General features: G+C 36.9%; 3 protein-coding genes and 1 pseudogene across 5 annotated transcripts; 1 reads left to right on the top strand and 3 right to left on the bottom strand.

The window, feature by feature from the left end:
- The first annotated feature begins 182 nt into the window (after nucleotides 1-182).
- On the top strand, nucleotides 183-2,156 carry LOC103326223 (HrpN-interacting protein from malus protein). 2 transcript variants are annotated; one of them, XM_008228428.3, is made up of 3 exons: nucleotides 183-359; nucleotides 1,198-1,297; nucleotides 1,826-2,156. In XM_008228428.3, exons 2-3 carry the CDS (start codon nucleotides 1,222-1,224, stop codon nucleotides 1,930-1,932), a joined length of 183 nt encoding a protein of 60 aa, XP_008226650.1. In that variant the 5' UTR covers nucleotides 183-359; nucleotides 1,198-1,221; the 3' UTR covers nucleotides 1,933-2,156. The 2 variants fall into 2 exon arrangements, with proteins under 2 accessions (XP_008226650.1, XP_008226649.1); XM_008228427.3 differs by having other exon boundaries at nucleotides 187-359; nucleotides 1,220-1,297.
- Nucleotides 2,157-3,932: 1,776 nt separating this feature from the next.
- LOC103326224 (MLO-like protein 11) lies at nucleotides 3,933-10,505 on the bottom strand. Its single transcript, XM_008228429.3, has 15 exons — nucleotides 9,343-10,505; nucleotides 9,165-9,222; nucleotides 8,769-9,004; nucleotides 8,383-8,499; nucleotides 7,563-7,623; nucleotides 7,348-7,436; nucleotides 7,037-7,111; nucleotides 6,534-6,619; nucleotides 6,198-6,247; nucleotides 5,900-5,940; nucleotides 5,351-5,521; nucleotides 5,171-5,206; nucleotides 4,952-5,019; nucleotides 4,810-4,870; nucleotides 3,933-4,726 (listed from the first exon to the last, which is right to left on the bottom strand). Exons 1-15 carry the CDS (start codon nucleotides 9,466-9,468, stop codon nucleotides 4,334-4,336), a joined length of 1,668 nt encoding a protein of 555 aa, XP_008226651.2. The 5' UTR covers nucleotides 9,469-10,505; the 3' UTR covers nucleotides 3,933-4,333.
- A 3,731-nt stretch (nucleotides 10,506-14,236) lies between these two features.
- Nucleotides 14,237-19,984, bottom strand: LOC103326336 (uncharacterized; annotated as a pseudogene). Its single transcript, XR_016125564.1, has 4 exons — nucleotides 19,735-19,984; nucleotides 18,642-19,023; nucleotides 17,862-18,274; nucleotides 14,237-15,357 (listed from the first exon to the last, which is right to left on the bottom strand). The product of XR_016125564.1 is annotated as an uncharacterized LOC103326336 (transcript).
- Nucleotides 19,985-20,754: 770 nt separating this feature from the next.
- ATNUG2 (GTP-binding family protein) lies at nucleotides 20,755-26,400 on the bottom strand. The gene is made up of 11 exons (XM_008228431.2): nucleotides 26,073-26,400; nucleotides 25,715-25,848; nucleotides 25,030-25,159; nucleotides 24,650-24,810; nucleotides 24,216-24,317; nucleotides 24,017-24,121; nucleotides 23,527-23,655; nucleotides 23,185-23,325; nucleotides 22,871-22,971; nucleotides 22,245-22,302; nucleotides 20,755-21,452 (listed from the first exon to the last, which is right to left on the bottom strand). The coding sequence occupies exons 1-11, from the start codon at nucleotides 26,302-26,304 to the stop codon at nucleotides 21,183-21,185; spliced, it is 1,563 nt and encodes a 520-aa protein (XP_008226653.2). The 5' UTR covers nucleotides 26,305-26,400; the 3' UTR covers nucleotides 20,755-21,182.
- Nucleotides 26,401-26,582: the final 182 nt, after the last annotated feature.

The following is a 26,582-nucleotide window of genomic DNA, read 5'->3' on the forward strand; positions in this document are numbered from 1 at the left end:
AATTGACACCACGTTAGACAGACTTGACGAAAGGACTACTGGTGCAACAAAACATCTGCTTGAGTGACCTCTGCAACTAATAATTGAATTTAGTGACCAAAATATAACTTGGGTATAATTGAGAGACCATTACTACAAATAACCCTAAAATAAAAAATAAAAAAGAAAACAAAAACCCTCTCACTAGCTTTGGTCTCTCTCTCTCTCTCTCTCTCTAGATAAACTCTGGAGAAACCAGCATGTGGCAACTTTGCTGAAGCGGCATTTCGTTCCTAACTTCTCATTTCTCTTTTACTCAGTCTCTTCGGTCTCGGCAGCCGCCACCAAACTCTCTCTCTCTCTCTCTCTCTCTCAAACGAGTAAGATTTAATTTCTATGCGTTTATGTTTCAAATTGTCGTGCCATTTTGCTAATTGTTGATTATTGATTTCTATTCTGACATGCTATGACAAACGGGTTTCCTTACCAATTCAATTTTTTATATGATAAAATTCTATTTGTATCTGCTTTTCTAGGTTTTTAGTGAATTGTACATCTTTGCTAGGCATTTTCACAAACACATAAAAAGCTACATATTTCTGGGCCAGAGAAACTTTTAGTTTTAGTGGTCATGTGCAATTAATATCTGAATTGTAAAGCTAGAGACAAGAGAGAAAGAAGTAGAATCTGAATAGGTGTTTCCAATTTCTTTGATTGAGAATAACTGATACAAACTGCAGTGGCCCTTAACTATACAAGCTTGTCTTTAGATTTCAGCTTACAACACTTTTTGTAAAAATAATAAGACACAAAGTCATTGATTAAGGGTTTTAGGTTGGAAATTTTCAACCGGTCTTTCTAATTCAATACGAATTAGTACCGAGAAGCGTGTGCCCATCACTCCAGCAATAGCACCCAAGATAAAGTATAGGGTCCAACTACAACCATATTAGCCAACTATGCATACAACTGAATCATAACCAATTGTAAGATCAGCTGCTGTCTAGTGCACTACTCCTTTGGTAGTCTATAATGAATGAGCATATGAATTAAGGAATAGTTGCTAAGATTGTTGCCTCTTTGGTCACTGAGCTTCAAATTGTATGATAATGTTGAAACTTGATGTTAATCAGGAACTTTTGCATTTGAAGTTTCTTGTATTAGATTACCCAATAAGCAATGAGGTTTAGTATCCAATATGTTGTCATGCTAAAGCAGTCTAATTGGGTTTGGCACAAAGGTATGGGAGCCAGAGGAGTTATTGGGGATAGATGGTCCATGAGGATTCTATGGGCCTGTGCAATTGGAAGTGCTGCCGGTATGAGTTCTTGACCTTTTCTTTCATAGGTTCTTGATTCAAATAGCATACTTAATTTCCAAGTCAATGTTTCATAAGGAAAATGCTTGGTCTTCTCTAAGTTTTACAATACTTTTGGCTTACTTACTGAAGCACTAATAGAATATCTTCTCTGTTTATATATTCCACACATAAACAGAATATCTTACCTCTCTGAGTTTAGCGAGGCATGGTGTGCGGCTACATCCGTTTGTGAACTAAGATGTAGGGTTGCTCAAATTTCAAACCAAACACATGGATTCAATTCAATCCAACAAATTTTAGTTGCCTTTTGTAATTCTCAATTGGATTGGATGGGAAATAGATAACCCAATAATAACTAGATTCTATCCTCTAAACTGATTATTTTTTTAACAGGTGAGTACCCTTAATGAATTGTGGTATAAATAACACCATGTTTTATATAATTGTTGCTTATGTGCATTTGTCTTTGTTTCAAATACTTGGCACCTCCTTAGTTTGCTGATGGTGTTTGTTACTTGTGCTTAGGCCTATACATGGTTGCTGCGGAAAGGCAAGCACAGAACAGGCAACGAATGTTGGCTGAAGAGTTAAAGGCCATGGAGGCAGAATCAGGCAATGGCGAGGTTGTTTGACTGTTGATAAATTATAGGCAATAACTACTTTAGAGCTTTCCAGATTTCCCAAGTTGGCTTCATTATCATGTTGGCCATTGTGAGGATTATGTTAAACTGTTTTGTCTGCTGTTTCCATTACAATTCTGGTTTTCAGAGGATGATAATGCATAAGTGGTTGCAGAGATTGGTCTGTGCACAGGAAGGTATATACGTTCAAGAATGACTAATATTTTGGTGACAAATTATCCAGTGTCTGACATTTCTTATGTGATCTATGCACGCACATTGGCAAGATTTTCATCTCATCTCCTTAGTTTTTATCTAAAAACTGCTCGGATGGTTTTACTCGAAACAACCCACTCACTTTGATGCAAAATTATCACTGTTTTTATACTTGAAAGTCTGCCGTTGTTGCAAGGGGAGGCTATTTACGTTTGATAAATTTAGTAGTAAAGAAAGCTCATTCTATTGAGAGAGCTACTAGAAGTTGTCTTGGCTTATCCAAAATACAGTAAATAATGTTTCTGCTTATCTTTACTTTGATGAAGCAAGCTCCATTTAATAGGGTATAATGAGAAGTATTTTTATTCAATAATATATGAAAAATATGTGAATTTTACCAGCATTGTTTTCTAAAAATATTTTGTCATATCTTTTAGGTCATTTGATATAACCAATCTGAAAATCTAAAATCTTTTCAAATTGTCAACACAAACAAGTTTCATTCCTTGACCTCATGTTGTACAATATTTTGTAACAAAGTAATCTGACATGCCTTGTCTTGGGTATTTACAAGATCTTGGTAATGTTAAAACCGTGCAGATTGTTGTGGCAGTAGTCTCTGCTCACAGAAGGTTCATGACTCCGGACTTAAGCAACTAACAAACCGTCAGTGCAGGGCTTTTGGTGCTTTCCAAGTCTCCGTCTTCGACAAGCAACTACCTTCAGAGAAAGCTAGCCTCACTAGATGTATATATAAATCCATGCAAAATAATTAGAACCAAACAAAAACCAAGATATTTGACAAAGATGGCAATACCAAAATGTGCCTGCAGCATTGGTTTGCTGGTGTTTCTGTGCTTAATTAGCTTGAGCAATGCCCACAAGTTCATTAAATCTGAGGCCCCTGCTAGGGTCAATCGAAAGATGATGGGCCAAGATAAGCCAATGGGTCAAGGGTTTGGCTCAGGTGTAGGTATTGGCATTGGGACTGGGACAGGTGTAGGCATTGGCAAAGGCATTGGCTCAGGTGGCAATGGTGTAGGAATTGGGGAGGGGTATGGTATTGGCACTGGTTCTGGTTATGGTGAAGGCACTGGTATTGGCATTGGGAGAGGCTCTGGAAATGGTGGATATGGAGAAGGCAGAGGAATTGGTATTGGGACTGGGGATGGTGGATATGGGGAAGGCAGAGGAATTGGTATTGGGACTGGGAGTGGTGGATATGGGCCTGGAAATGGCCCGTGGGCCTCGGGACCAGGGTACAGAAACAGCGGTGGTAGTGGATTTGGGTCCGGAGTTGGCACCGGTACTGGGTCTGGGTCTGGTGGGTATGGAAACAATTGCGGTGGGGGTTGCAATCCGGGCTGTGAGTGCCCTGGTGCTTGTTTCCAACCAGGCCAGCCCAATGGGCTCACTTATAACAAGCCCACTCAGCATGAGCAGATGGCGCCTACCAAGATGGGTGGAGGAGAGCCTATAACACCAAATTCACCAGCACCAGGTTCATCACCACCAGATTCACCAGATTCATCAACCAAGACAGCAAATGAAGCCCACCATCACTCTGCTGCAGAGCTTCATAACTAGATATTCATGTAGTCTAAAGAAGCTCCCAACTTCAGAGCTTCATGCCTGTCAATTAAAGCTTCAGAAAATAACATGCTATTCTAATAAAATCTACGCAGTCTACCATGTTTTTCTAGTTGAATTTACTACATACCATCATATAAGATCCAGCAGACATTTGCCCCTTTTTCGAAAACAGCTATTATCAAAAAGACACTTGCGAAAATTCATCCAAACAGGTAGTTTCGATCAATTCATAAGCTTAATAAGTAACACTAGCAAGATGCCTCAATGCCAAATACATTTGAACATTAATAGCAAACTTCATTAATGTTACCGTCCAACTAAACAACTAACTCACATCATGGATCAGTAGTCAGTACTATCTGTGAGTTGACATTTACTAAACTTTATATCTCTATTACAAGAAATGTACACATTCTAACTACTGCAATATCGTGTCACACGCGTTACATCTCGCGAGTATCCTATAGCCCTTTCAAGTATTTTTCAGATTGCATAGAGGGAAACAAAATCTACACAATTCCCTTTTCTAATACTTTCTTATTCAATTTGATCCCAAATTCATTGTCACATGCTTTTCTTCATCATGATTGTAGTCATTGCTTCATTACCTTCTGCTTGGCATTGAAGTGGATCTTGGAATACTCTCTGTATGAATAGTCAACGTAACTGGTGAAGAAAGAGAAACAGAAGCCGATGGTCGAAGAAGGGGTGTACCAACCCTACTTGAGTTTTCATTAGCAGCTAGGCAAGGACTGGTCATAGAACTAGAAACTGGTTGCAACTCAATTCCATTTTGTGTATCAGCATCAATTGCAGGATTATCGAGCATTTCATGATCATCTTCCTCAAGTGACATTACTGTGCTTGTGTCTGTGTGTATCGTTGACTCATCATTGTATATGCCCAGCCTTCTTTTCCTCCTAGCTGCCTTTCCCCACCCATGAATTGTTTCTCTTATCCTTTGTGGAATTAGTGCTGCCTTATAATTTGTTCCCATCTAAAAATAAATGTAAAATATAAATATTGTTCGAAAACGACTCTGTATTTTTTTATGCATAATATATGTATATCTGGTTGTACCTGAGTAACCAAGGCATACAGCGGCAAGGTGCTGTAGCTGCACAGGAACTGCCCGGCAAACCTATAAGATAATTGACAGTAATATAAGACCCATGATTGACAACAGTGAAGAGTGTCATAACCAGTAAAATTGTTTGCTTACCCTACAATCAGCCTTAAATAGACGAGCAAATGATTTCGGATAAAGCAAGAATTATACCCAAATTGCCACTGTAATCAAATAACCAAGAGATTTTGTTAATCTTAAATGATCCTACACTGTTTCAAATAAATTTTTGTTGGCCTTAAATGATTGAATAAGTTGTTTCCAACTTCCAAGACTCCACAATGAGCACCAATCTAGTCATGGAAAAGGAATTACCCAAAACCAAAAGAATGAAGCCAATTCAAATGCATTCTGCAAAATCGGAATAGATAAAATAAAGAAAAGAAAAACAAAGGTATATTAGTTCTAGCATTGTGATATGTGATACAAGTCATTAAAGAACATAATGATACAATAAAACAAGGCATGCCCGGCATCACGATAACCATTGCAAACCTGGAACAAACTAAAATGGATCAAGGATAACAAAAGTTCAGGCTTCTTGAACCAGAAAAGATCATCCCGAGGCCTCAACTTTGCTCCTGGGTAGGATCCAGTTATACCAGCATTCTCCAATGCCAGGGTTGCAATAACATGCTGCAGCTTCATTCCCACAAGAAGAACTAGCTGCACATGAACAGACAATTAAATTAAAGTAACATTAGAAACACACGACTGTGTAACAGATTTGAGACAAGTTTATTTACAGAAAATTTACTACTCTTATAGCTCCACTCTCTGGATATAACATCTTTATGTGTGATGTGTTTCTTTTCTTTTGCAGTCATAGTCCATTGGTAGTTATACTTCTCCTCAAAAGAGAAGGTCACAAGTTCAGATCCCCTCCCCCAAATGTCATAACCAATCTAAGGAAGAGGTGTGATGTGTGTAAAACAAGCGTCTGTTTGACAATGCAAATTTTTGCTAGTATCTTAGAGATCATTCATTTTTAGTAAATAGGTGAAAACTAAAACCGAATGAGAGAAAATTAAAATCTACACTTACAGCAATTGGGATGATTGCAATCCAGAAATAGAGATTAGACCCTGTAATAGGTTACAGAAAGCAGTCACATTTGAGAGTTTTTAAGACCAACAATCATCTTATCATGCACCAACTGGCAGTTAGAATGACAAAATAATGAAACAAACAAGCTATAATTATCATTTAAAAGGTGATGAAACCTCAATATCCTTTTGAGAGTGAATATTTACATTAAAAAATCCCTTTGTTTTGTAGCATATTCATGCTAGAATGAACAAGTACCCATTTCACGCATTTCATTTTCGGTTCTATCTCGTACCTTTTATATTAAACAGCATGAAAGCAACAACAAATCCCCAGAGAGGGCCACTGCAATTGATTAAAGAAGAGGCATTTTAGCTATTGATTCTCAGTGGAATTCAACTATCCAAACCAGCAATAACATCCAATAAGGACTTTCAGCACACATTCATGCCTAACATTAATGGTTATCCCGTTTGCAAAATATAATTGCATAGTATTAAACGACAACTAATAAGAGAGACGACACCACTGTATGTGCGCAAATACAAACAATACATAGTTATGGTCATGGTAACCAAAAATACTGCTCATTTACTATTTCCATTCTTAATTGAAGAAATTAATTTCTTACCTCACACCAACAATCCTTTGGAATTCCTCTTCCATAGACCGAATCATATAGCTGTGAAAATCATATTTTGGTGAAAGGTTGTGATTCTGCCATGAATAACAGAAAGGAGTAAAAATTCATTCAACAGGAGTTAAAATTGGCATTACTAACACATTATCGGCAACGTACTTATAATGTTAAATTACCGGAACATACATATAATAGGTGGAAACAAGAAGAGGAACCAATCTCAGAGCATACAACATCTAGACAATTTCTACCAAAAAACTAAGAGATCACTGAAGGAATAAAAAAAAATTATTGAAATAATACAGAAGCTCAGTTACCAGGCATATCTATGTAAACATGAAGCAATCGACACTAGCAAATTTGAAGGCGTAATAGTGAAAACCATATCATTAAGGGCTAATACATAATATTATACTGAGTAAAAAATAAATAAAAGAAAAAACAAAATGTGGAAGACTCATTCTACTCTTCTGATGAATGAAAATACTCGATACCATGATGAAACCCTTGCGGAGTGTTAAGTAGTCAGCACGAACCACTGAACGCCCAAATTGCCGGAAGAAACATGTCTGTATGACAAAGCATTCAACTATAAAAAGCCTTGAATTAAAGCAGCTATTTCCTAATAGCAAGAAACACACAAAGAAAACTCAATAATAACTAGTGGAGTCTATGACGATCTAAAGTACGTTCCACAGCAAAATTAAACTGCGTTTTAGCCCTTTAAGCTTTGTAATTTAAAACAACATAAAGAAGAATGGAGGTACCTACGTAATTTAAGTAACAAAAATAGAGTTGCACCTACCACCCACATGAAGAAGTTATTCCTGACCACAGGATTTGGTGGATTTACAAAGCTAGACTGCCTTCGCATTGTCAACTGGCGTGTGATTTCTGTTACAGAGTATATCTACAGTCATCTCACAGGTAACTTAAAAATCTACATCACATGGCTCATACAAGTGGGGACCAATAATCTGATCTATGCATAATTCTAATCAATGCCACATCAGAGTTTACCAGTCAATGAACCATGCCGGTCCATGTGAGCCTCATCCTCCCATGCTCTCCAGCTGTGAATCTGGTCACAATATTACAATGTCAAATAGTAATCCAGGAAAAATTGCAATGCAATGTTATATTCTCATCTTCTCTTTCAGTAAATACCCACTATCGTCATACACATAACATATCAGTACACTAGATGGAAGTAATAATTAAAGATCAATGAACTTCACTTAAATTAGATAGAATTGAACTTCACTTAAACTAGATAGAATTGAAGAGACAAAGGCTGATATAGATGTGCCTGTGTGTATATATATATATATATATATAGAAAAGTACAAGGCCTGTGAAACGAAACTCTAGATTCACACCTAAGGTTGTGGCTACAGGTGCTAATTACAGCTAGAACAAAGAATCCAAGCCTTCTTCTAGGTAATAGCAGTCATAACTTATCTATTCTTGAACTAATAGTGTGAAAGCAACTTAAAAAATGTACACCTTAAGTCAAAGAATTTTATTTCATTGATTTTAATTTCCAGAATTTATAGTTGAAATTTATTTTTCTGCCCTTACTTCAATAAAGAAGACTAACCCATTTGTTTTAGAGTTCTTTCAATGGGAATGAGTAGACATGTTCTTACTCAGGGAAAATGGTAAGGTCATAAAGGCCACCAGAAGATATACAGATGGCTTATTATTAGTAAGTTGCTCAAAGTTGCTGTATCCGTTATCCAGAAGAAAAATAATTCAATGATAAACGGTAGGTTTCACCACTGTACCTAATAAGATCTGGATGAAGAAGAAGAAGTAGAAATGTGAAGAAAATTCTAACCTTCACTATTGCCAACAACATCGTTAAGCAACTGTAGGATATATGTGTTATTGCCATGACAAAGATGAAGCGGTGCAACTGCTCAAGACCTTGATATGAAACAAATGGCTCATAGCCCTGTACAAATAAACAAATTTCAATTTTAACCAAGATTGTTTGCCAAGGCATCACTATAGTTCATGAAAAATAGGAGGGAAAAGAGAGGAAGAAGTCTAAAGCAGTTTCCTTGAGCATTAAAATCATACTCAACAGTTGTACTTCATTTCATTTTCCAGGAACCAAGTGAATACATGAGTCATGAACAAGAATTTATAGGAAATAAGAAAAGCAAAAATGTACCAAACTAGAATTTTAGCTTAAATGTTATACATGAATGAGTGACGCACCTCTTTACAGGAATTGGTATTCAAGCCATTTAACATTCTCCTAAATGAGTGAGGCAGAACAGAAAACATCAACAGCTTCCGTTCCTGGGACGAATTATTTTCAATTTCTTCATCAATTTCAGACCTCGAGCATGGAGAAAAACTGCTATTGTAGAACTTTGATGGAATGCAAATATTGGCTATCATGCTTGAGGTAGCCGTCAAAAGAAGAGAGATAAACCCAAGCAGCATCAACTCTGGCGGCAGCAGGACAAAACATTAAAGCTTAGAAACATTAAAGCTTAGAAATATAAAATAAAATATGAAATTGTTAGTTAAATGGCTTGATAGAAACGCATCAAAAATAACTTTTTGGATAGTTGAGGGAGGTTGTAAGCAGAGTATTAGGTTTAATACCTTCCTTCATTTTCTCCACAGCTTCAAGCAAGGGCTTACGATTAGTTTTCCGCAACCACTGAAACAACAAAGGAACATAACCACTGAAGATTACACAAAAAATGTCACCTGGTCTTCCCTAATTCCACTTAAGTAACAATTAAGAGAAACTCATGAAAACTGCTAGAGTATCACTTACATAACTTAATCGATGGATAGAGCGCTCCACAAGCAGAGAAACAGCAACAAAAATTGTCAAAACAGTAGCAACAGACCATGTTGGAGTCAAGGCCAAAGATCGCATTTCTTGTGTATCTCCCTCCATTCTGAATTCTTCTCCTACTCAAATATTTTTGCCTAAGTCTAGCACATAGAACTTCATAAAGGATACGATCAAAAATATTACCCCTTAAATGTTAAACAGAACCAAGTTTACAACAGCACACCAAAACTATACCAACCACACCTACATAATATGAACAGAAAGTCCTAATGTTCTGATCTCTAACCACACCAATGACATTGACAAGGAAAATACAAAAGATGGGTACTCTGCATTTCTAACATTTAAGCTCAAATTCACTGCCAGCTAATCACAAATGTATGAACCACAAAAGGGTCTGTGAAGAACACTTTCAATTTTCCAAAATCAGAAGACAAAACAAAAATCAACTTCAATATCCTCTCTCGTTAGGTATTACAAGATGGAGTTGGAGTAATATAAGCAAGCGGATCTTGCTTGGAACCCCCCAATGTCAGTTGCCTTCTTAGGTAAACCTGACAAGAAATGAACTGACTTCTTCTCAGCGCATTAATGTCAATCAAAGTACCTCTATAACTATTTTTACTCTTCTACTTGCAATCAAAGGAAAATTTTCTGAAGAGAGTAATAAATCCTCAACAACGCTTCTCACTCCTCTGAAGATTACTCACTCTCTCTAGTCTCTTCTGACCAAAAACCGCAACCTTTTCCTCAAACCCTTGAGGCCCTTACCCTCCCTTCCTGCTTAATTTTCAAGATCAGAGAGCCCAAAAGAACACAACTCTTTTTACCACATTTTGCTTGGATCTCATTCTACATGCAAAACAGGGCAGATTCAAGGATTACATAGCCACTGCAGATGTAAAGTTGCAGAATCCAAAATGAGAAACCCAAAACTCTCTCTGTTTCTCAGTGGTTCACCTGTAAATATAATTTTGTTGGGTTCATAAAAGGAAACCAAAAACGGCGAAAAGAAAGAAACTTTCTTTTTTCTTCTTGGAGGGTGCAGGGGTAAGTTCCCAGGGCTTTTATAGTTTAATGGACAACATAGTTTAAACCAAAAACAAAAGAGCATGGACCTTCGCCAGAAGAGATCTCACTTCTGAGTGCTTTGTTTTTCTTTTTGTCATTTAACGAAGTTGGGAAAAGATTTATGCGTGTTACCCAGCTATTTCCGTCAAATAATGTTACGTCACGTTGAAGTGTTATTAAACGTGTCGTAATATTATTATCCAATATAGTAAAATAGTAATATTTCCGTGCTAAAATGTGAATCAAGGACGTCTAGAATGGTATTGCACATGGTTCGTTTGACTGGTATGTCGTTTTCTCCGCACTGATGGCAGATTTGCTTTTGTTGACAGCTTTTGACGCTCTGCCAAAAAAACTGCATTTTTTATCAAATAATTTTTAAAAATAGATACATTAAGGGCAAAATGGTATTTGGAGTTGTGAGCGATGTGTGGAAGGACAATTAGATGGGAACCATTTGCTTCAAAAATTAGTTGAAGTTAGTCCAAATTCCATGTGGCCTCTTTTATTAAAACAATGACGTTTCAATATCCCAAATTATTCAAGTCTGTGATAGGTTTGCACTTTACAGATACCTCCCTTATTCTTGGTTGGCTGAATTTTTTAAGCAATTAGTCATGAACGGCAGATAATATTGGTATATATATTATATATATGCAAATGCAATGCATGATGTCAATGCTTGCGTTTGCAACAGGTTAATCACATGCATTATGGTCGTAATAAACATGAGCCATTAATCTTAAGCTAGACAAACCGCAATAATTGTTTCCCATCTATGTTAAACAATACTGATTAAGTAAAATAAAATAATTTATTAAAAAAAGTGTCACGAGTCATGACAAATGTATGCACAGGAGATCAAATTTTACATGTGGCTTTTAGAGGAGAGAAGCCGTTTAATTTGTTTTTTCTTCTAGATTTTGAGTTGTGATAAGCGAATAAGTGAATATGGTGGAATATAGTTATTTATGTGCACATAGATAATTTTGAATCATTAATTGAAGTAAGTTTACGGTTTATTTAACCCCTTTAAATGTATACATATGATGTGGTAACAAATGTAAAGAAAAATTGCTACACTTAAGCCTATGACCTTTGATTATTAGTCAATACTTATCAAAATTGCATTCGAATATAAAAATATAAAAATAATAGTAAGACCGTTCTACATTTTTGAAAGAAAGTCACTCATTTAAATCTAGTATTTATGTAGGTAATAGTTTACTCAATACCTCGAAATATGACTATGCAAAGATTTGATCACTTTGCCATGCGTAAGTTACTCCGACTTAAAGTTATGTGTATACTTTAACGTTGGTAGTGAGAATAAACAATCTCCTCCTAAACTTTTTCAAAAACAAAAAAAGATTTGATCACTTTTGACAAAATCCTATGAAAAGAAGATAAGACGGCAGCTTGCCGTATTGTATATTCACTTTCCAAAACTCCCCCCATGGGCCATGATCAAGGAGGGATTAGCGCCAAGTCAAGCAACTGAATCTGAATTCTAACAGCCGTATTAATTAAGTTGGACTCAATTTGGATTGGACCTACCACATATATACGTATGACATATCAGATACGTGACCTTCAAGAAGAAAAACGACCGATTGTCCCATAACATGCATGAAGGCATCGTCACACTTTTACTTTTTGACATAGAAACTGCATGACACTTTTTAAAGGAACCCACTACGAAGCCATGCACCAGGTGCAGTGACGTACTACGCAGTACACCAGTAGAAGTGGCTAGAAGGTGCTTCGTTTGGAAAAGAAATTGGAAATTTGGGTTGGTTTTATGATGTTACTAATTCATGCGTTATAATACGATTAATGATTTTTTTATTTTATTTTATGTGACGGTAATAAATGATGTTATAACACGTATATTTATTTATTAAAACTATCTTTTGAGTTCATGACATATCAACTATGTCGCTCACTCGTAATATAAGTTATAACACGTAGATTAATAATATCACGTGACCATTAAATTTTATTATTTAGAAATTTTATGATTGCATTCATAATTTAGTCAAAGTATCCATTAACCACAAAGGGTACAAACTAGCCACAAAAAGGTCATTACAATAACGGAGCGGTCTAACTTCAAAATTAAGACAATATAGTGCACCTCCACTAATGAGCACGTATGATCAAAGAAACTTTTCATCTCAACTAAGATTGCAAACTTAGAATAATCAAAAAGAAATAAAACTTAAAAAAAACCAAGTCATAACAATATAAATAAAACTCTCACAAATAAGATATGAAAAGCTCTCGTAAAAGAGAGGTGAAAACTACATAGAGAACCCAAAAAGTCTCTGCAACTTATTCTAAACATAAAAAATTATAAAAAGATGGTGGTGAAGATCCGACTGAAACACATCTGTGATGGTTGGATAAAAATTTTGAAATAACAAAACGAAGACAAATAGAGAAAATTATTTGTCTTTGAAAATAAGGAAAGAGGTGAAAGAAGGAAGAGTAGAAGGGAGAGGGGATGAAAAATAATGGCTTCCTCCCCCTCAAAGTGAAAACTGCCCAAGGAGTGTTTTTCCGGAGAAAGGGCGCTAGGGCTATTTTGGATTTCCAAGTGCCGACTCCAACTGCTAAAGATTACGATTTTCAAATTGCTCCGTGCTGAAAACGCGTTTGTTTGTTAGGTGGCACAGAGTAAATGTATTTTGGAATCGCCTACAAGTTTGGCTTGGGTCTTGGGAAGAGACAGATGGCACTCGCCAGTTGCCAGTTGGCCCAGCAAAATGTTAAGGATTTAGTAAGGGCAGTTCAGGAAAGTCTGAAAAACTGTGGGATTTTATAGATGTCTTCCTGCTGAAACCAATATTTTGACAGTGAATTGATAAAGAGGATGTTTGTGTGAGATTGAAAAAGAAAGGGAAAGATAATGTGATCACCCACCATCATTCTCAGACTTTCATTTCGTGGGTTCCGTGAAGTTTCTTCCCATCAGACTCAACTCAACATTGGTGGAGGAGATTTGTATAATTGCTGGCCTGCTCAACACACCATGTGAAGTGGAGGGTCTGCTTTTGCTATCAAATAATAATGATATGTTTTATGCTTAGACATAGCTTTCGGAAGAATTGCTTGATCCAGACCTTGATGATATGAAACAAATGGATCATAGCCCTACTCAAATAAATGAATTTTGCATTTAACCAAAGATTGTTTGCCAAGGCATCACCTATGGTTCATGGAAAAGTAGGAGGGAAAAGAGAGGAAGAAGTCTAAGAAAAATTCCTTAAACATTTAAATCATATTCCGTAAGCCATTCAACATTCTCCTGAACGAGTGAGGCAGAACAGAAAACATCGACATCTTACGTTCCTGGGACGAATTATTTTTCAATTTCTTCATCAATTTCAGACCTCAAGCATGGAGAAAAATTGCTATTGTAGAACTTTGATGGAGTGCAAATATTGGCTATCATGCTTGGGGTACCCTTCAAAAGCGGAGAGATAAACCCAAGCAGCATCAACTCTCGAGGCAGCGGAACAAAAACATGAAAGCTTAGAAAAGACAGGTATAATATGAAATTATGAGTTGCATGGCTTGCTAGAAACGCATCAAAAAGAATTTTTCGGATAGTTGTGTAAGCAGTGTACTAGGCCAAATACCTTCCCTCATTTTCTCCACAGCTTCAAGCGAGGGCTTATGATTGGTTTTCTGCAACCATTGAAACAACAAAAGAACATAACCATTGAAGAATACACAAAATATGCCACTTAGGCTCCCTAATTCCACTTAAATGTCTAATAACTTAAATAACAATAAAGAGAAACAAAAACCTCATGAAAAATGCTAGAGTAGAAGTTACATAACTGAATCGATGGATAGAGAACTCCACAGGCAGAGAAACAGCAACAAAAATTGTCAAAACAGTTGCAAGACCATGTTAGAGTCAAGGCCAAAGATCATATTTCCTGTGTATCTTCTTCCATTCTGAATTATTCTCGTATTCAAATACTGTAACTCTATTTCAAGTGCACCCCAAAATATTTGTCTAAGGCCAGTACATAGGACTTCATAAAGGGTGCGATAAAAAATATTGCCCCTTAATTGATAAACAGAACCAAGATCCCAACAGCACACCAAAACTATACCAATCACACCTACATAATATGGACATAAAATCCTGCTGTTCTTATCTCTAACCACACCAATGACATTCATTAGGAAAATACAAAAGATGGGTACCCTGCATTTCTAACATTTAAGCTAAAATTCACTGCCAGCTAATCACAAATTTGAAAAGATGGCAAGAAAATTGGCTAAACAAATGTTCACAGAAGACTGAGCAAATTTGTGTCTCTATTAAGTAATATCATGCATTAATTAATATTAATATAACGTTAATGATCTCCTTAGTTAAAGCACCTTATCATTTATAGCTTAGACTAATACATTGAAAGATCTCACTGAACCAAAAAGATCTTTAAAAACATTGTACTTGGCACTTCAAAAAGATCCAAGTGAAATTTTCAGGGGATATAAGGTAAAGACAATTGGCTGCCAACATTAGCAACTAGCCAAATCTACCAATGCCCGCATGAAATATGCATTGGGAGTACACTCTGTTGCAAAATAATTATCTTGGAGTGAGGGCCAACAATTAAAACAGCCAAATGTCCAGAAGATGCTATCACAGACCTGGAAACTTATTTTTCAACTAGCTACTGGAACTCACAATCTCAAGCAGGCACAGTGCTTTTTCCTTGCAATCTCATGGTCTTGTTATGCAACCTCTCCATGAATGCAGGATTTGCTCTTAATATATCCTTGACATACGAAACTCGATCATCATCAGCAAGTTTGTTAGCTTTCCCAGCTTCCTCAATGAGGGAAAGAAGAGTCCTACGGCAATCCTTTCTATTTTCTTCTCAGTGTTCAAACCTTCACAAGTGAGAGAGAGAGAGAGAGAGAGAGAGAGAGAGCGAGATATATATTATTTTCCTTTGCAAAGAAAAAAGTTTCATTAAAAAATACAAAAATCAAAAACGTTGCAATTGCATAGAGTGGATAAGATGTTGTAGTAATGAAAGGAATAATGTGCATTACTGGAAAACCAAGAGGAAAGTTCAGGGCTTCTAGGGGATTAAGACAAGGGGACCCGTTATCATCATTCCTATTTACCTTGGTTAGCGATGTATTAAGCAAAATAATAGAAAGGGCTCAAGAGGTTAACCTACTACATGGAATTGTTTCAGGTCAAGATCAAGTGGAAGTTTCTCATCTCCAATTTGCAGATGATACCATTTTCCTTTTGGATGGCAAGGAAGAGTATTGGTTAAATCTGTTGCAGCTGCTGAAGTTGTTTTGTGATGTTTCTGGAATGAAGATTAATAAGGCTAAAAGTTGCATTCTTGGGATCAATTTTAGTATTGAAGCACTGAATAACATGGCGTGAAGTTGGGGATGTGAGGTAGGTTGCTGGCTTATGGTATACTTGGGTCTTCCTCTCGGAGGAAACCCAAGAGCTCTTAATTTCTGGAATCCGGTAATTGATAAGGTGGAGAAAAGACTTAAAAAATGGAAGAGGGCTTGATTATCAAAAGGTGGAAGGTTAACGCTAATCCAAGCGGTTTTGAGTAGCATTCCTTCTTACTTTATGTCACTGTTTAAGATGCCTATCGGAGTGGCCGCCAAAGTAGAACAGCTTATGCGTAATTTTTTTATGGGAAGGACTAGAAGAAGGGAAGAAATGTCACTTGGTCAGGTGGGAAAGGGTCTAAATGATCTTGGAATTGGCTCTTTAAGAGAAAGAAATGAAGCCCTCAGAGCTAAATGGTTGTGGAGATTTCCACTCGAAACCAACTCGCTATGGCATAGGATCATTAAGAGCAAGTACGGAATTGACTCAAATGGGTGGGACACTAAACAGATTGTTAATGTGTCTTGCAGGAATCCTTGGTGAGAAATTTCGAAAGGGTATAATTCTTTTCTTCAATGCTATAGATTTTCTGTTGGAAATGGGAAGAAAATTAGATTTTGGGAGGATCTTTGGCTGAAAGAAGGGATACTAAAAAATCTGTTTCCTAGACTCTCTTCCTTGTCCAGGAGAAAAAATCAAAGTATATCCCGTTTTGTTAACACTCATGAGATGCCTCTTAATTGGGATTTTGATTTCAGAAGGAATTTGTCCGAGGCTGAAATAGCAGAAGTGGTAATACTTTTGGATATATTGGGGAAGGTGAGATTCAATAGTTCTAGATCGGATCGGAGATCATGGGAGATTGAGGAGCAGGGTTCTTTTTTCCTGTAAGTCTTTCAGGTCTTTTCTTCTCTCTACCACCAGGGATGTCTTCCCACCTTCCATCTCAATCTGGAAGGCAAAGACTCCACCTAAAATTCAATTTTTCGTGTGGCTGGCAGCAAATGGCAAGATTAATACTTGCGATAGCATTCAAAGGAGACAACCAAAGATGTGCATATCCCCTTCTTGGTGTGTTCTTTGCAAAGAGAATGCAGAAAACATTGATCACCTATTCATACATTGTTCGTTTTCTCTAAAATTATGGTGGAGGTTGTTGGGTGCTCTCGGAGCGGAGTGGGTGATTCCTAAAGGGTGTTTTGAGCTCCTTAGTATCAATTTGAGGGTTTCGGGGAAGGGGAAGAGAGCTGGAATCCTTCGCGATTGTCTAGTTCATGCTATATTCTGGAATATCTGGATGGAGCGAAATAGAAGAATTTTTCAGGATCATAGAGGAGTAAGGGTTGAGGAATTATGGGATAGAATTAAATTTTGGGGGGCTTCGGTTTCGGGGCAGTTCAAGGACTATCACTACTGTACCATCATGAGAGACATGATGGCAGTCTTAAGATGATTTTACTGAAGTTTTGTGTTTTTTAAATACATAATTTTTTTAAATCTTAGTAGGTCAGACACTCTCTATTTTAGATCTTGTTTGTTTTGATCGAGGATTTTTCCTCTTGATTATCAATACAATGTTTCTATTAAAAAAAAACTACTAAATGTTGATATATCAATTTTCATATGCTTTATTTATGCTCAATTACTTCTTTCCTCACGTTGGGGTGGATAAACTTTTTTTCTCTTTTAAATAAGATATCTTGGATGTATAAACTGCATTCGATAAAATTATTGCACATATAATTTTCAAGGACTGAGCAAGACATAACAAAATAATCTTCTCATACGTTCTGCAGGACTATAACTATTAGTTTCTCTTTGTGCTATAGGAGGGAGAGGTAATAAAATGCACAATCAACAATATCATGTGGGATGTATAAGAATAAAAACTCTGAAATCTGAACAACTATTAACCAGACTAAGTACTTCATATAATAACAAAACTAATGATAGAGAAAGAGAGCATGCAGTACGTCAAATAATAATAAAACTAATAACCGAGAGAGAGGGCATGCAGTTGACCTACCTCTCGCTAGTAATTGTAAGCTCATCTTTCCCTGGATTGTACTGCTTTCCGGCCAATTCTCTGAGCCAACGGAATTGATGCTTTGAAAGCCAAGTTCTTTCACTGTAACAGACACTTTCACTTTCTATTCTTGGGATGCCAGGCATCACCACCAGGAGCAAAGACTGCCCGTGTTTGCCACCTAAGGATTGGTCCTTCGCTTGGTGGGTCATCTACCTCCTTTTTCTCGTCCCATCCAGCAGTCTCATCAAATTGTGGGGGCCTGTCGGCTTCCATCTTCTGCACATGTCGCATGACAATCTCATCCTCAAACACCTTAAGCAACTTGTAAGCTTCTTCAGGTTCAAGTTCTCTTCTTTCACACATATCCCCTAGGTCATTGAACTTCTCTTCAACCTTCCTTTTCATGTCATCTGGAAAAGACAATTGCATTGCAGATTATTTGATAAACACCAGTTTGAACCAAAAAAATGCAACTTCCATGCCATTGAAACACTTGTACTACATTTGTCTGTGTGAGAAACAAAGAAAATGATTGACAGCTGAAAATTGGACGCCCAGAAATTTTGACTTTGGGAAAGGTCTAGCCATGTAACTAAAAAATACAACTTTTGCAATCATGTCAAAATAGATAAAAAATGGTTAACTTAAAAAGTGTGTGGGCAGACAAGACCCACATATACAGAAAGGTTAACAGACAAACATCTAACATTTCAAGTAGGGAAGCGGACTTGGTAGAAATAAAGCATCATACAAAATGGAGAAACTAGAAGTGTATACCTGGCAGGAGCTTATCCCAGCTAAGCATATCCTCAAGAATCGCCTCACACCCTTTCATCCTTCATAATCCCATGCTTAATTGCATCTCCAACAATGCCATCCCACTTCTTGTCATCCATGTTGAAGTACTCATCTTTTACTATCCTGTTCATGACTACATCCCTTGCGTTATACAAGTTATCAATCTCTTCATCCATGTCATGCATTTCCTCAAAGTCCGATTCAAACTCTTGGTCCTCAACACCATCCACCGGTTGCATTTTCAGATCATCATCTGTTTCCTCATGCTTCCCAGCCAATCTCCCCTGCAGAATCGTTTTGAGAATCGATGGGAGTGCCTCCTCATCACCCTTAAAGTATTTATCTATCCGCACTTTCAGCTCTGATTAGCCAAAGCATTCAAATAATCATATTTCCTTTAAATTAGTCACACTTTCTTATATCCAGTGGCAAACATTACAGACCGGACTCATGTCAGTAACTTCCGTGGCATGTAGCTTTCATAATTGTTATTTCTTTTGGGCATCAAAACATAATCCCTACTACACCATAAGTTACTGGAGACGATGGAATTCAATGATTTAGAATTTGAGGCTAATGCTATAGTTTTCGTGTCACCTAAGTCTATTTGCTGGTAGATTTCATTAGAGATTACATTCTTTATGGTCGGCAGGAGAGGTTATATTTGAAAAAATAATTGTTGGTGGATTGTTTCCACTAAATGTTAGTGACCATATCCTTACTGATATAATTTTCACAATGCATTATGAACTTTCATTCTATGCAGAATGAAAAACACCATCCTTGCATTTTCAAGCAAATCTGAATTCAAAATCATAAGCATGAAAATGCTAATACCTCTAAATCCCAGAAAATTCAAACGGTTTTGCAGGCCATGATAATGCAAACTGCAAGTGATTAAAACACAAAAGAGAATATAGCAACTGAATCAAATATGTTGAAACTGTCAGTTTTTCGAAACCGGTTTCCGCAGAAAAATGCAAATAATTCGTAGCTAAGAAGTTGAGAGCAACCAAGAAGAGCCAGTGACTGAAAAAACCCAAATTTATATTTCTCAGAAAAATCTTAATACCTTTGTTACTGACATCATCCACTGCAGCATTGCAAACCTCTTGGTTGTGTGATGAAGACTGGGTCGAGTAAAAGCTGATTCTGGGGCGAGTCGAATCAGCGAGAGGAGCAAGTTGGGATGGAGGGCCCGGATTGTAAGGAGGAGGGAGAAGACGAGAACGCGCGTAGACAGAGACATTTCTAAGCAGAGCTCGTTTCATCGTTAATATTCCCCTTGGAGCATCCACAACTATCTACTTTTTATATATAAAAGTTATTTTAGGAGTGGTTTATAAAATTTATACTTCAATCATGCTATTTGACTTAAGAAGTCATAAATGTTGTAATTCTTTTTTAATTGGTCTATCTCTATTAAAAAATAATTAGCATTAATTAAAGGTTTGAAATAATAATAAAATAAAGCAGCATTAAATTATAAAAAAGTTTTAAAACACCCAAAATGGGAGTTGAAATTATGAAACTCATCATTACACACACTCAAAACCCATTTATAAACACACCCAAAAAGTTGACTTTAATTTTGGGTGTGTTTCTATGTTTAAATAGTGCTTGGGTTTTTTTATAAATACATGTCTAGGATTGGATTTATTTATAAATTTGTATTATAAAAAACCACTAGGATTTAGGATTTAGAAGCTCATAGAGTTCTCTCTATTTTAAGAGATGGATATGGAACTTGATTGGAGTTATATTTTTTCAATTCCTCTCTAAAATTTGTCCAAAGAGATAGTTCCATTGTGGATGCCCGTAGCAGCACAAAAACTAACGCCTGCATAATAAAACCGCCTCACTGTTGTAGCCGCACAAGAGTTGGAACCAATTGCAAAGGGTAAATTTCACTTTACCACCCCAAAAACTAAATATTGGGTATGAATTTGGCAAAAATAGTAAAGCCTGAAACTCCGCAAATTTTCAGATAATAACGTGAAAATTATAATGGGACTAGGAATTTTACAATTGACAAATGGAACAGCAATGAATAACTTGATATGGAAACCAGACTGGTTTGGAGGTCAACAAATGCAAAAAGTCTATTTTCATACCACTATCAAAAGAATTATACAATTGAAGAAAACAATACATATTCCCATAATTATGTATATATAAAAACACCGCATAATGCTTGCTACACAGCGGTGATCAGCCATAAATAAGTAGCATACAAAATTCTTGAGATAAAGCTCGTCTGAAAGAAAATGCGCATGCTAACCTTAGATCTATGGACTACAAAAGGCGACCATATCTGGCACAAAACCATATGATTGGACTCGTAATTAGTGGCTCGAAGCTACAAAGATGTCTCATCCGCGAAGGCCTAAGACTGTTAGGACGTCTCATCCTCCAGTACGAGACTACTCGGATCGGATGTTTTGCAGCATGAGAAAGCTGTGCTCATGCGTCCGCTTTGGTGGTTGGAAGCTGTTTAGGTCTTCAGTGGCTGAAAGGTGTTTAGGCCTCGTCACCTTTCAACTCTTCTTCAGTAAAAAGATCTTTTTGGACAGGGATGCTACTTAGCTGCTGAGATGAAATAATATCCGCAATGGCTTTATAAGTTGACTCCTGATTGGTATCTACTGCGGTGTCATTTTCTATGTTATTGATACCAGGCTCATTTGATGGCAATTCTCTTTCCGGAGGGGTCACAAAAAATGGTATCTTACCCCTCTGCCAGTCATGGAGGACCATCTTTGCCGCAGTCATCAAATCAGGTTCACCACCCTAGAAGCAGCCCAGCAAAAAATTCAGCACATGCATAACTAGGATCTTTTCTGTTATATATTCAAGGAGAAAAAAACACAAGAGATAGCGAACATTTACAGAAGTTTCCATATGCCAGATCATAGATGGGCATAACGTCCAAATCATTGTCTAGCATCACAAGGTATAAACAATGTTCAACTAGCCCAAGGGAGGGAAAAAGGGGATGAAAAAGAATGCATAAATAACACCAATCATGTCGATTGAATTAAGAACATGCAACTATTTTGCTTCACTTTTCACAGAAGCCAATTCCCTTGCTGGGTTTTGGTTCTGTTTCATCAGGGCATGCACATATCTATTACAATCCCACAGCTTGACAGAGTTAAGATGGGACCCCAATTGTCTCCAAGGGGAAGACAATATACAAATTAAAGGAAGAATACCACTTTTGGAATTTGCATAACTAAGATATCACTTATTTTCTTCCCTTATACATCCCTTATATACATACATCTATATATAGTGTTCTCTGCCAGACTTATGTTGCAAGTCTATGAATTTGGGTCACACATTCAGATAAAAAGTAGATAAGAATTAACCTAAGCAATGGGTCCACATTCACAGGGAGACATATTCCAAATACACCCGTGTGTGTACACTGTGTATGCATATGTGTGTAAATACGGAAAACATCCATTTGATAATTGACCGAGTCTGAATTGGGAAATACTCCAAGTATTTGCAGGAACTAAGGGCAGAAATGTTATAACTACTGGGATAGTTAGAAAGCATCATTAAGAAGCGAGTTACCTTCAAAAGTTTGCCTGACAATTTGCACAGCTGACAGAGGAAGTCATTATCATCATCCCTGAAAACAGAAAAACCATTAGGATTCAGTTACATGTCACTCTATTTCTGAGGATATACATGCAATTAGCAGGATTTGAATGTGAAAAATGAAATTACAAAGCACATAGATTAATAAACTAAAATGATTGCAACCCAGATTAAATAGGAGTAACAAAATAAAAACCAACAACCTCAATAGAAAAGAGAGTAAGATAATAACAGTTAACACGATACTACAACCCACCCACCCTTTTTCTTTTTTTTTTAGTTATGCTAACAGAAAAATCCTGACTCTAAGTTGCATGAATCATTAAAAAAAGTTAAAAAAATTTGGGTTATTTTTTGACATTTACAAAGTCCGTTCTTTAGGATCTCTACTAATTTTTGGTTCCAGAGAACCATTATTCCTTCTGTCAATCATATTTGATTTTTCCTGCTAAGGTGTAGACCATGCCCGACACTGACCATGGTTGGGAAATTGGAGAGACCACTCGCAACCAAAAGCTTAAACAAATACAAAACACTAGAAATTTATGTAGTACCAAGACATAAACATCAAAATCCAACACACAGACAAAGCAGCATACCAGGTTTTTATCTTATATGCTCTTTCCAGGTGGATCTTCTTAACTCGTTTCAATACTTCTCCTATATGTTCTGTAGCATCCTCCAAATTTGTGACACGTACCTAAAAAAGAGGACCAAAATTATTGATCATCTGATGTGCATATAGAATATCACATTTGCAGTCCAACACCGAATGTGGGCTCCAGGTCCACAGGGAATAAGAAAACAGAAATGATAGACTCTAAATGGGTTAAATAAACAAGTGCTGTACAGAGGGAAAAAAAAACTCAATTCACTATGAGCAGCTATACAAGCAAAAACAGGAAAAGCATACCACGCCCTTCAGTACAATATCTGTTTCAGAGTCACCACTTTGATAGACAACTCCAGGGCAATCAATCAAGAAAATCCTCTTTGTGAGTGTTATATATTGCCACACTTTAGTCTCCCCTGGAATAGGAGCAACCTTGCAAACCTGAGGAGCAAGAAACACATAAATATGTCAGCCATATCGGGTATCACTAGCTAGAATATTGTTTGTCACCTAAAAGACAAGGCACATTGGTCTATTAGTACATCTAAACCGAATAAAATGCTGATTAACACACATACATAATCTATATTAATGGAAACACAAGCAGAAACCCAGAAGCAGCAAGAGAGTTGAGGATATTACATTTTTTGTTCGCAATGTGTTGATGACAGATGACTTTCCAACATTGGGATACCCAACGAACCCCACAGAAATGGCTTGCTTGTCACTTTTCAAGCGGGCAAATTGTCTCAGCACTGATAGAAGAGTTCCCTAAGTGCAACAAATAAAAGTAAACAAAATCAGCACATTGCACATAAAATCTGAAGTAGTATGGATAAATACAGTAACCTAAAGTGAAATAACATTAGGGCTTCTCCTATTAGCCTTTTTATGAGTTCTTATCTCATCTTTTAGACATGTAGCACGATATGCAAACAGCAAACACAGAGAGAGAGAGAGAGAGAGAGAGAGAGAGAGAGAGAGGTAACTTAATGTAAGGCAATTAAGACAATAACCATGATGGGAGACAGAGGGAAGTGGTGTTAGAGGAATCTAACTAAACAGACTTTTATTTCATCAATACTGCCATGAAATTCAACACGATCAAGGCATCAACGTGAACAGAAGGTACCTTGCCAAATGATTTGTTGACGCTAGCATGAAATGCAATAGTTGGAAAGTCGTCCTTTAATACATTCAACCAACGGCTGAGCACCCACGAAGGAACCAAATCACACTGAAAAATCAAAGTAATGATATTGTTAAACAAAATCAGAAGAGGTAATGCCTTCTAATTCAAGAAGACCCAAAACATGAGAAATGCAACCAACCTTGTTTAACAAAAGAACCAAGTGTTTATGTGTGCAATGCTCTTTCAAATGCTTCTCTAAGTGGTAACATCTTGTACCTTGTGGGTCCCTTGCATCCAAAACCTGAAACGGGGAGAAAAGCAAGGTTGAGCTGAACAAGAATTAAGCAAATAATAGCACTAGAATAAAAAATAAACTTGTTTTCATAATTATCAGCCCAAGCAGATCTGCACATTTAATGCAGGAATTACCTTGATGTAAACATTGTCCTAACTTAACGAAAAAGAAAACAGAAGCATAAAACAATCCCTGTTTACCATGTTACACTGTTCATCATACAAGTAATGAAGAATAGGAATTCAATTGATATCCAAGAAAGGCAAGATTTGTAAGGAAAAGTACATGTATGCGATTAGTTATACTTTCTAAATCAACGGAAAAATAGAAACACCAACCTGGACAACAACATCTGAAGAGTCAATAACTTTGTAGAGCTCACCCCAGATACGTTTACTTTGACCCTTATCAAACATTGTATGCCGGACCAGGTCCCTAAATCCATCCCCTTCACTACCTTCTGCAGTATTGTCATCAGCATGCTTCTGCTGAAACATGTCTAAAGAGATGCAAACAAGTTAGATGCAGAACCATGGGAAATAAGAAAATGACCCCAAAAAAAAAATTCATACACATAAACTTGCAATTTTTTACTTAGAAACCCTCCAGTCTAAATCATACACAAAAACACTGACCAAATAATCAGGAAATAGAACGAATTGGTTTTACAACCAGGAATATCAAGCACATAAAAAATTCTCAGACAAGAAATAGTTACCCTGAGAACCATCAGCTTTCTTAGCTAAGGACTCATAATCTGCTGCGATGAGTTTTGGACGCTTCCTCTTTGTCTTAGGTCCAAATGCATCGGAAAATGACTCTCTCTCTAGGAGATGGACTCTGGTTTGCTTCACATATTTTAAGAACATGAACTTAGCGAACTATAATACAATGATTAACTATGCCATCAGCCGGAAAAAGAAAAAAAACATTTCAACCATATGCTATCTTCTTCATCTGTTTTCATTAAGAGTGAGGCATGCCAATTTAGGAAATCTATAGAAAAATTTATTGTTCATTATAAGATATTCACTAATTTTGAAGGGTTAAGTTGACATTAAAATTTTACAAGCTGAGGTTAGCCAATTTTTGGGTATGAAGATAATTGCCGGCTAAATAAAAAATGAAAACCAGTGGCTTCAACATTGCATCTAATAAGGCTGCCCTAAAGAACTCTTTCTGTCTCTTTTTTTTTTTTTTTTTTTTAAGTTAAGTCAGCCATGCATCGAAGCTTGATGAATATCGCTCCAAAACTTATGTGAGCCAAGGAAATGGAACATAACTAGTACTTCAGCTCAGAATGTTATAGTGCACAATTGTGATTTTCTGATTCCTTGTTAAAGTTTATTTATAAAAATTAAAAAATAAAAAATAAAAAAAAAGACTTTACAAAAGCATCATACCTTCTGATGGTCATTCAAGAGGGACAAGGGCAGTTGCTTCCCCTTCAAAATAACATTGTAGTTACTAGCCACCGTTTTACTATGCTCCTCGCGGAAAATGTCAAGCTGCTGCTGAGATGCAACCCGAGTATTCCCTAAAAATGAAATAAGCAATAAAAAAAATTCAACAAAAATAGAAAAGGCCATAAAAGCAGGACCGCCACAATTCAATGAATTACTGAAATTTTTTAACAGGCATTTTCAAATATAATTACCAAGCATTTGCAACAAGCTCTGTTACTCTAAAACCTCACACAAAGCACTAAGTAAGATCTTAACTAGACTAGAAAAGTGTATCCATACGTATACGTATACGTACCGAACCAGCGGCGATCAGGTTGAATACGAGTGTTAGGCAGCTCCTTGGACTGGAAATCGTTCCTCAAGACCTTTCCCTTGCTGTCACGCTTGGGCCTCGTCTTGTACATCTTGAGCCGGCGAACCGTGGCCCCAGTACGCGCGTCCTTGCTCTTTCCATCGGTACGGTTCGCGTCCAGCGAGTGCTTCGGCTTCCCGGAGATGTTTACTTTCCTCTCTGTCTTCTTCACCATCTTTGCGGCCTGTTTGGTTGCCAAGAAAGTGACGGAAACTGCCGCGTTTTGTTTTGTGTAAAACCCCTTGGGAAATAGGGTTTCGAAAGAGAGTGGGGACGGAGGGACTAGAAATTATAAGTACTTTTTGTGTGACTGGATTGGGTTGGTAAATTGGGGGGGTTGACAGAAAAGTTTTAAGCCCAAATGTCGGCCGGTTTTTATTTGGAGCGGTCCAACAATATTGGGCCACAACACACGATGGGACACCAGTTCAGTTGATCGTCTTTAAAACACTT

Source organism: Prunus mume, linkage group LG3 (genome assembly GCF_029339155.1).
Source record: "Prunus mume cultivar Tortuosa linkage group LG3, ASM2933915v1, whole genome shotgun sequence".
Classification (NCBI taxonomy): domain Eukaryota; kingdom Viridiplantae; phylum Streptophyta; class Magnoliopsida; order Rosales; family Rosaceae; genus Prunus; species Prunus mume.

Bases quoted from the DNA above. Each gene is read 5' to 3' on its own strand.
- LOC103326223 (XM_008228428.3), top strand. From the start codon at position 1,222: ATGGGAGCCAGAGGAGTTATTGGGGATAGATGGTCCATGAGGATTCTA. The intron at 1,298-1,825 runs GTATGAGTTCTT...ACTTGTGCTTAG, and splicing joins TGCAATTGGAAGTGCTGCCG to GCCTATACATGGTTGCTGCG.
- LOC103326224 (XM_008228429.3), bottom strand. From the start codon at position 9,468: ATGGAGGGAGATACACAAGAAATGCGATCTTTGGCCTTGACTCCAACA. The intron at 7,437-7,562 runs GTAAACTCTGAT...ACTCTGTAACAG, and splicing joins CCGGCATGGTTCATTGACTG to AAATCACACGCCAGTTGACA. The intron at 4,727-4,809 runs GTACAACCAGAT...ATTTATTTTTAG, and splicing joins TGTATGCCTTGGTTACTCAG to ATGGGAACAAATTATAAGGC.
- ATNUG2 (XM_008228431.2), bottom strand. From the start codon at position 26,304: ATGGTGAAGAAGACAGAGAGGAAAGTAAACATCTCCGGGAAGCCGAAG. The intron at 23,326-23,526 runs GTAATATCCTCA...CTTGCTCCTCAG, and splicing joins ACACATTGCGAACAAAAAAT to GTTTGCAAGGTTGCTCCTAT. The intron at 22,303-22,870 runs GTATGCTGCTTT...TTCTGTTTTCAG, and splicing joins GCATATAAGATAAAAACCTG to GGATGATGATAATGACTTCC.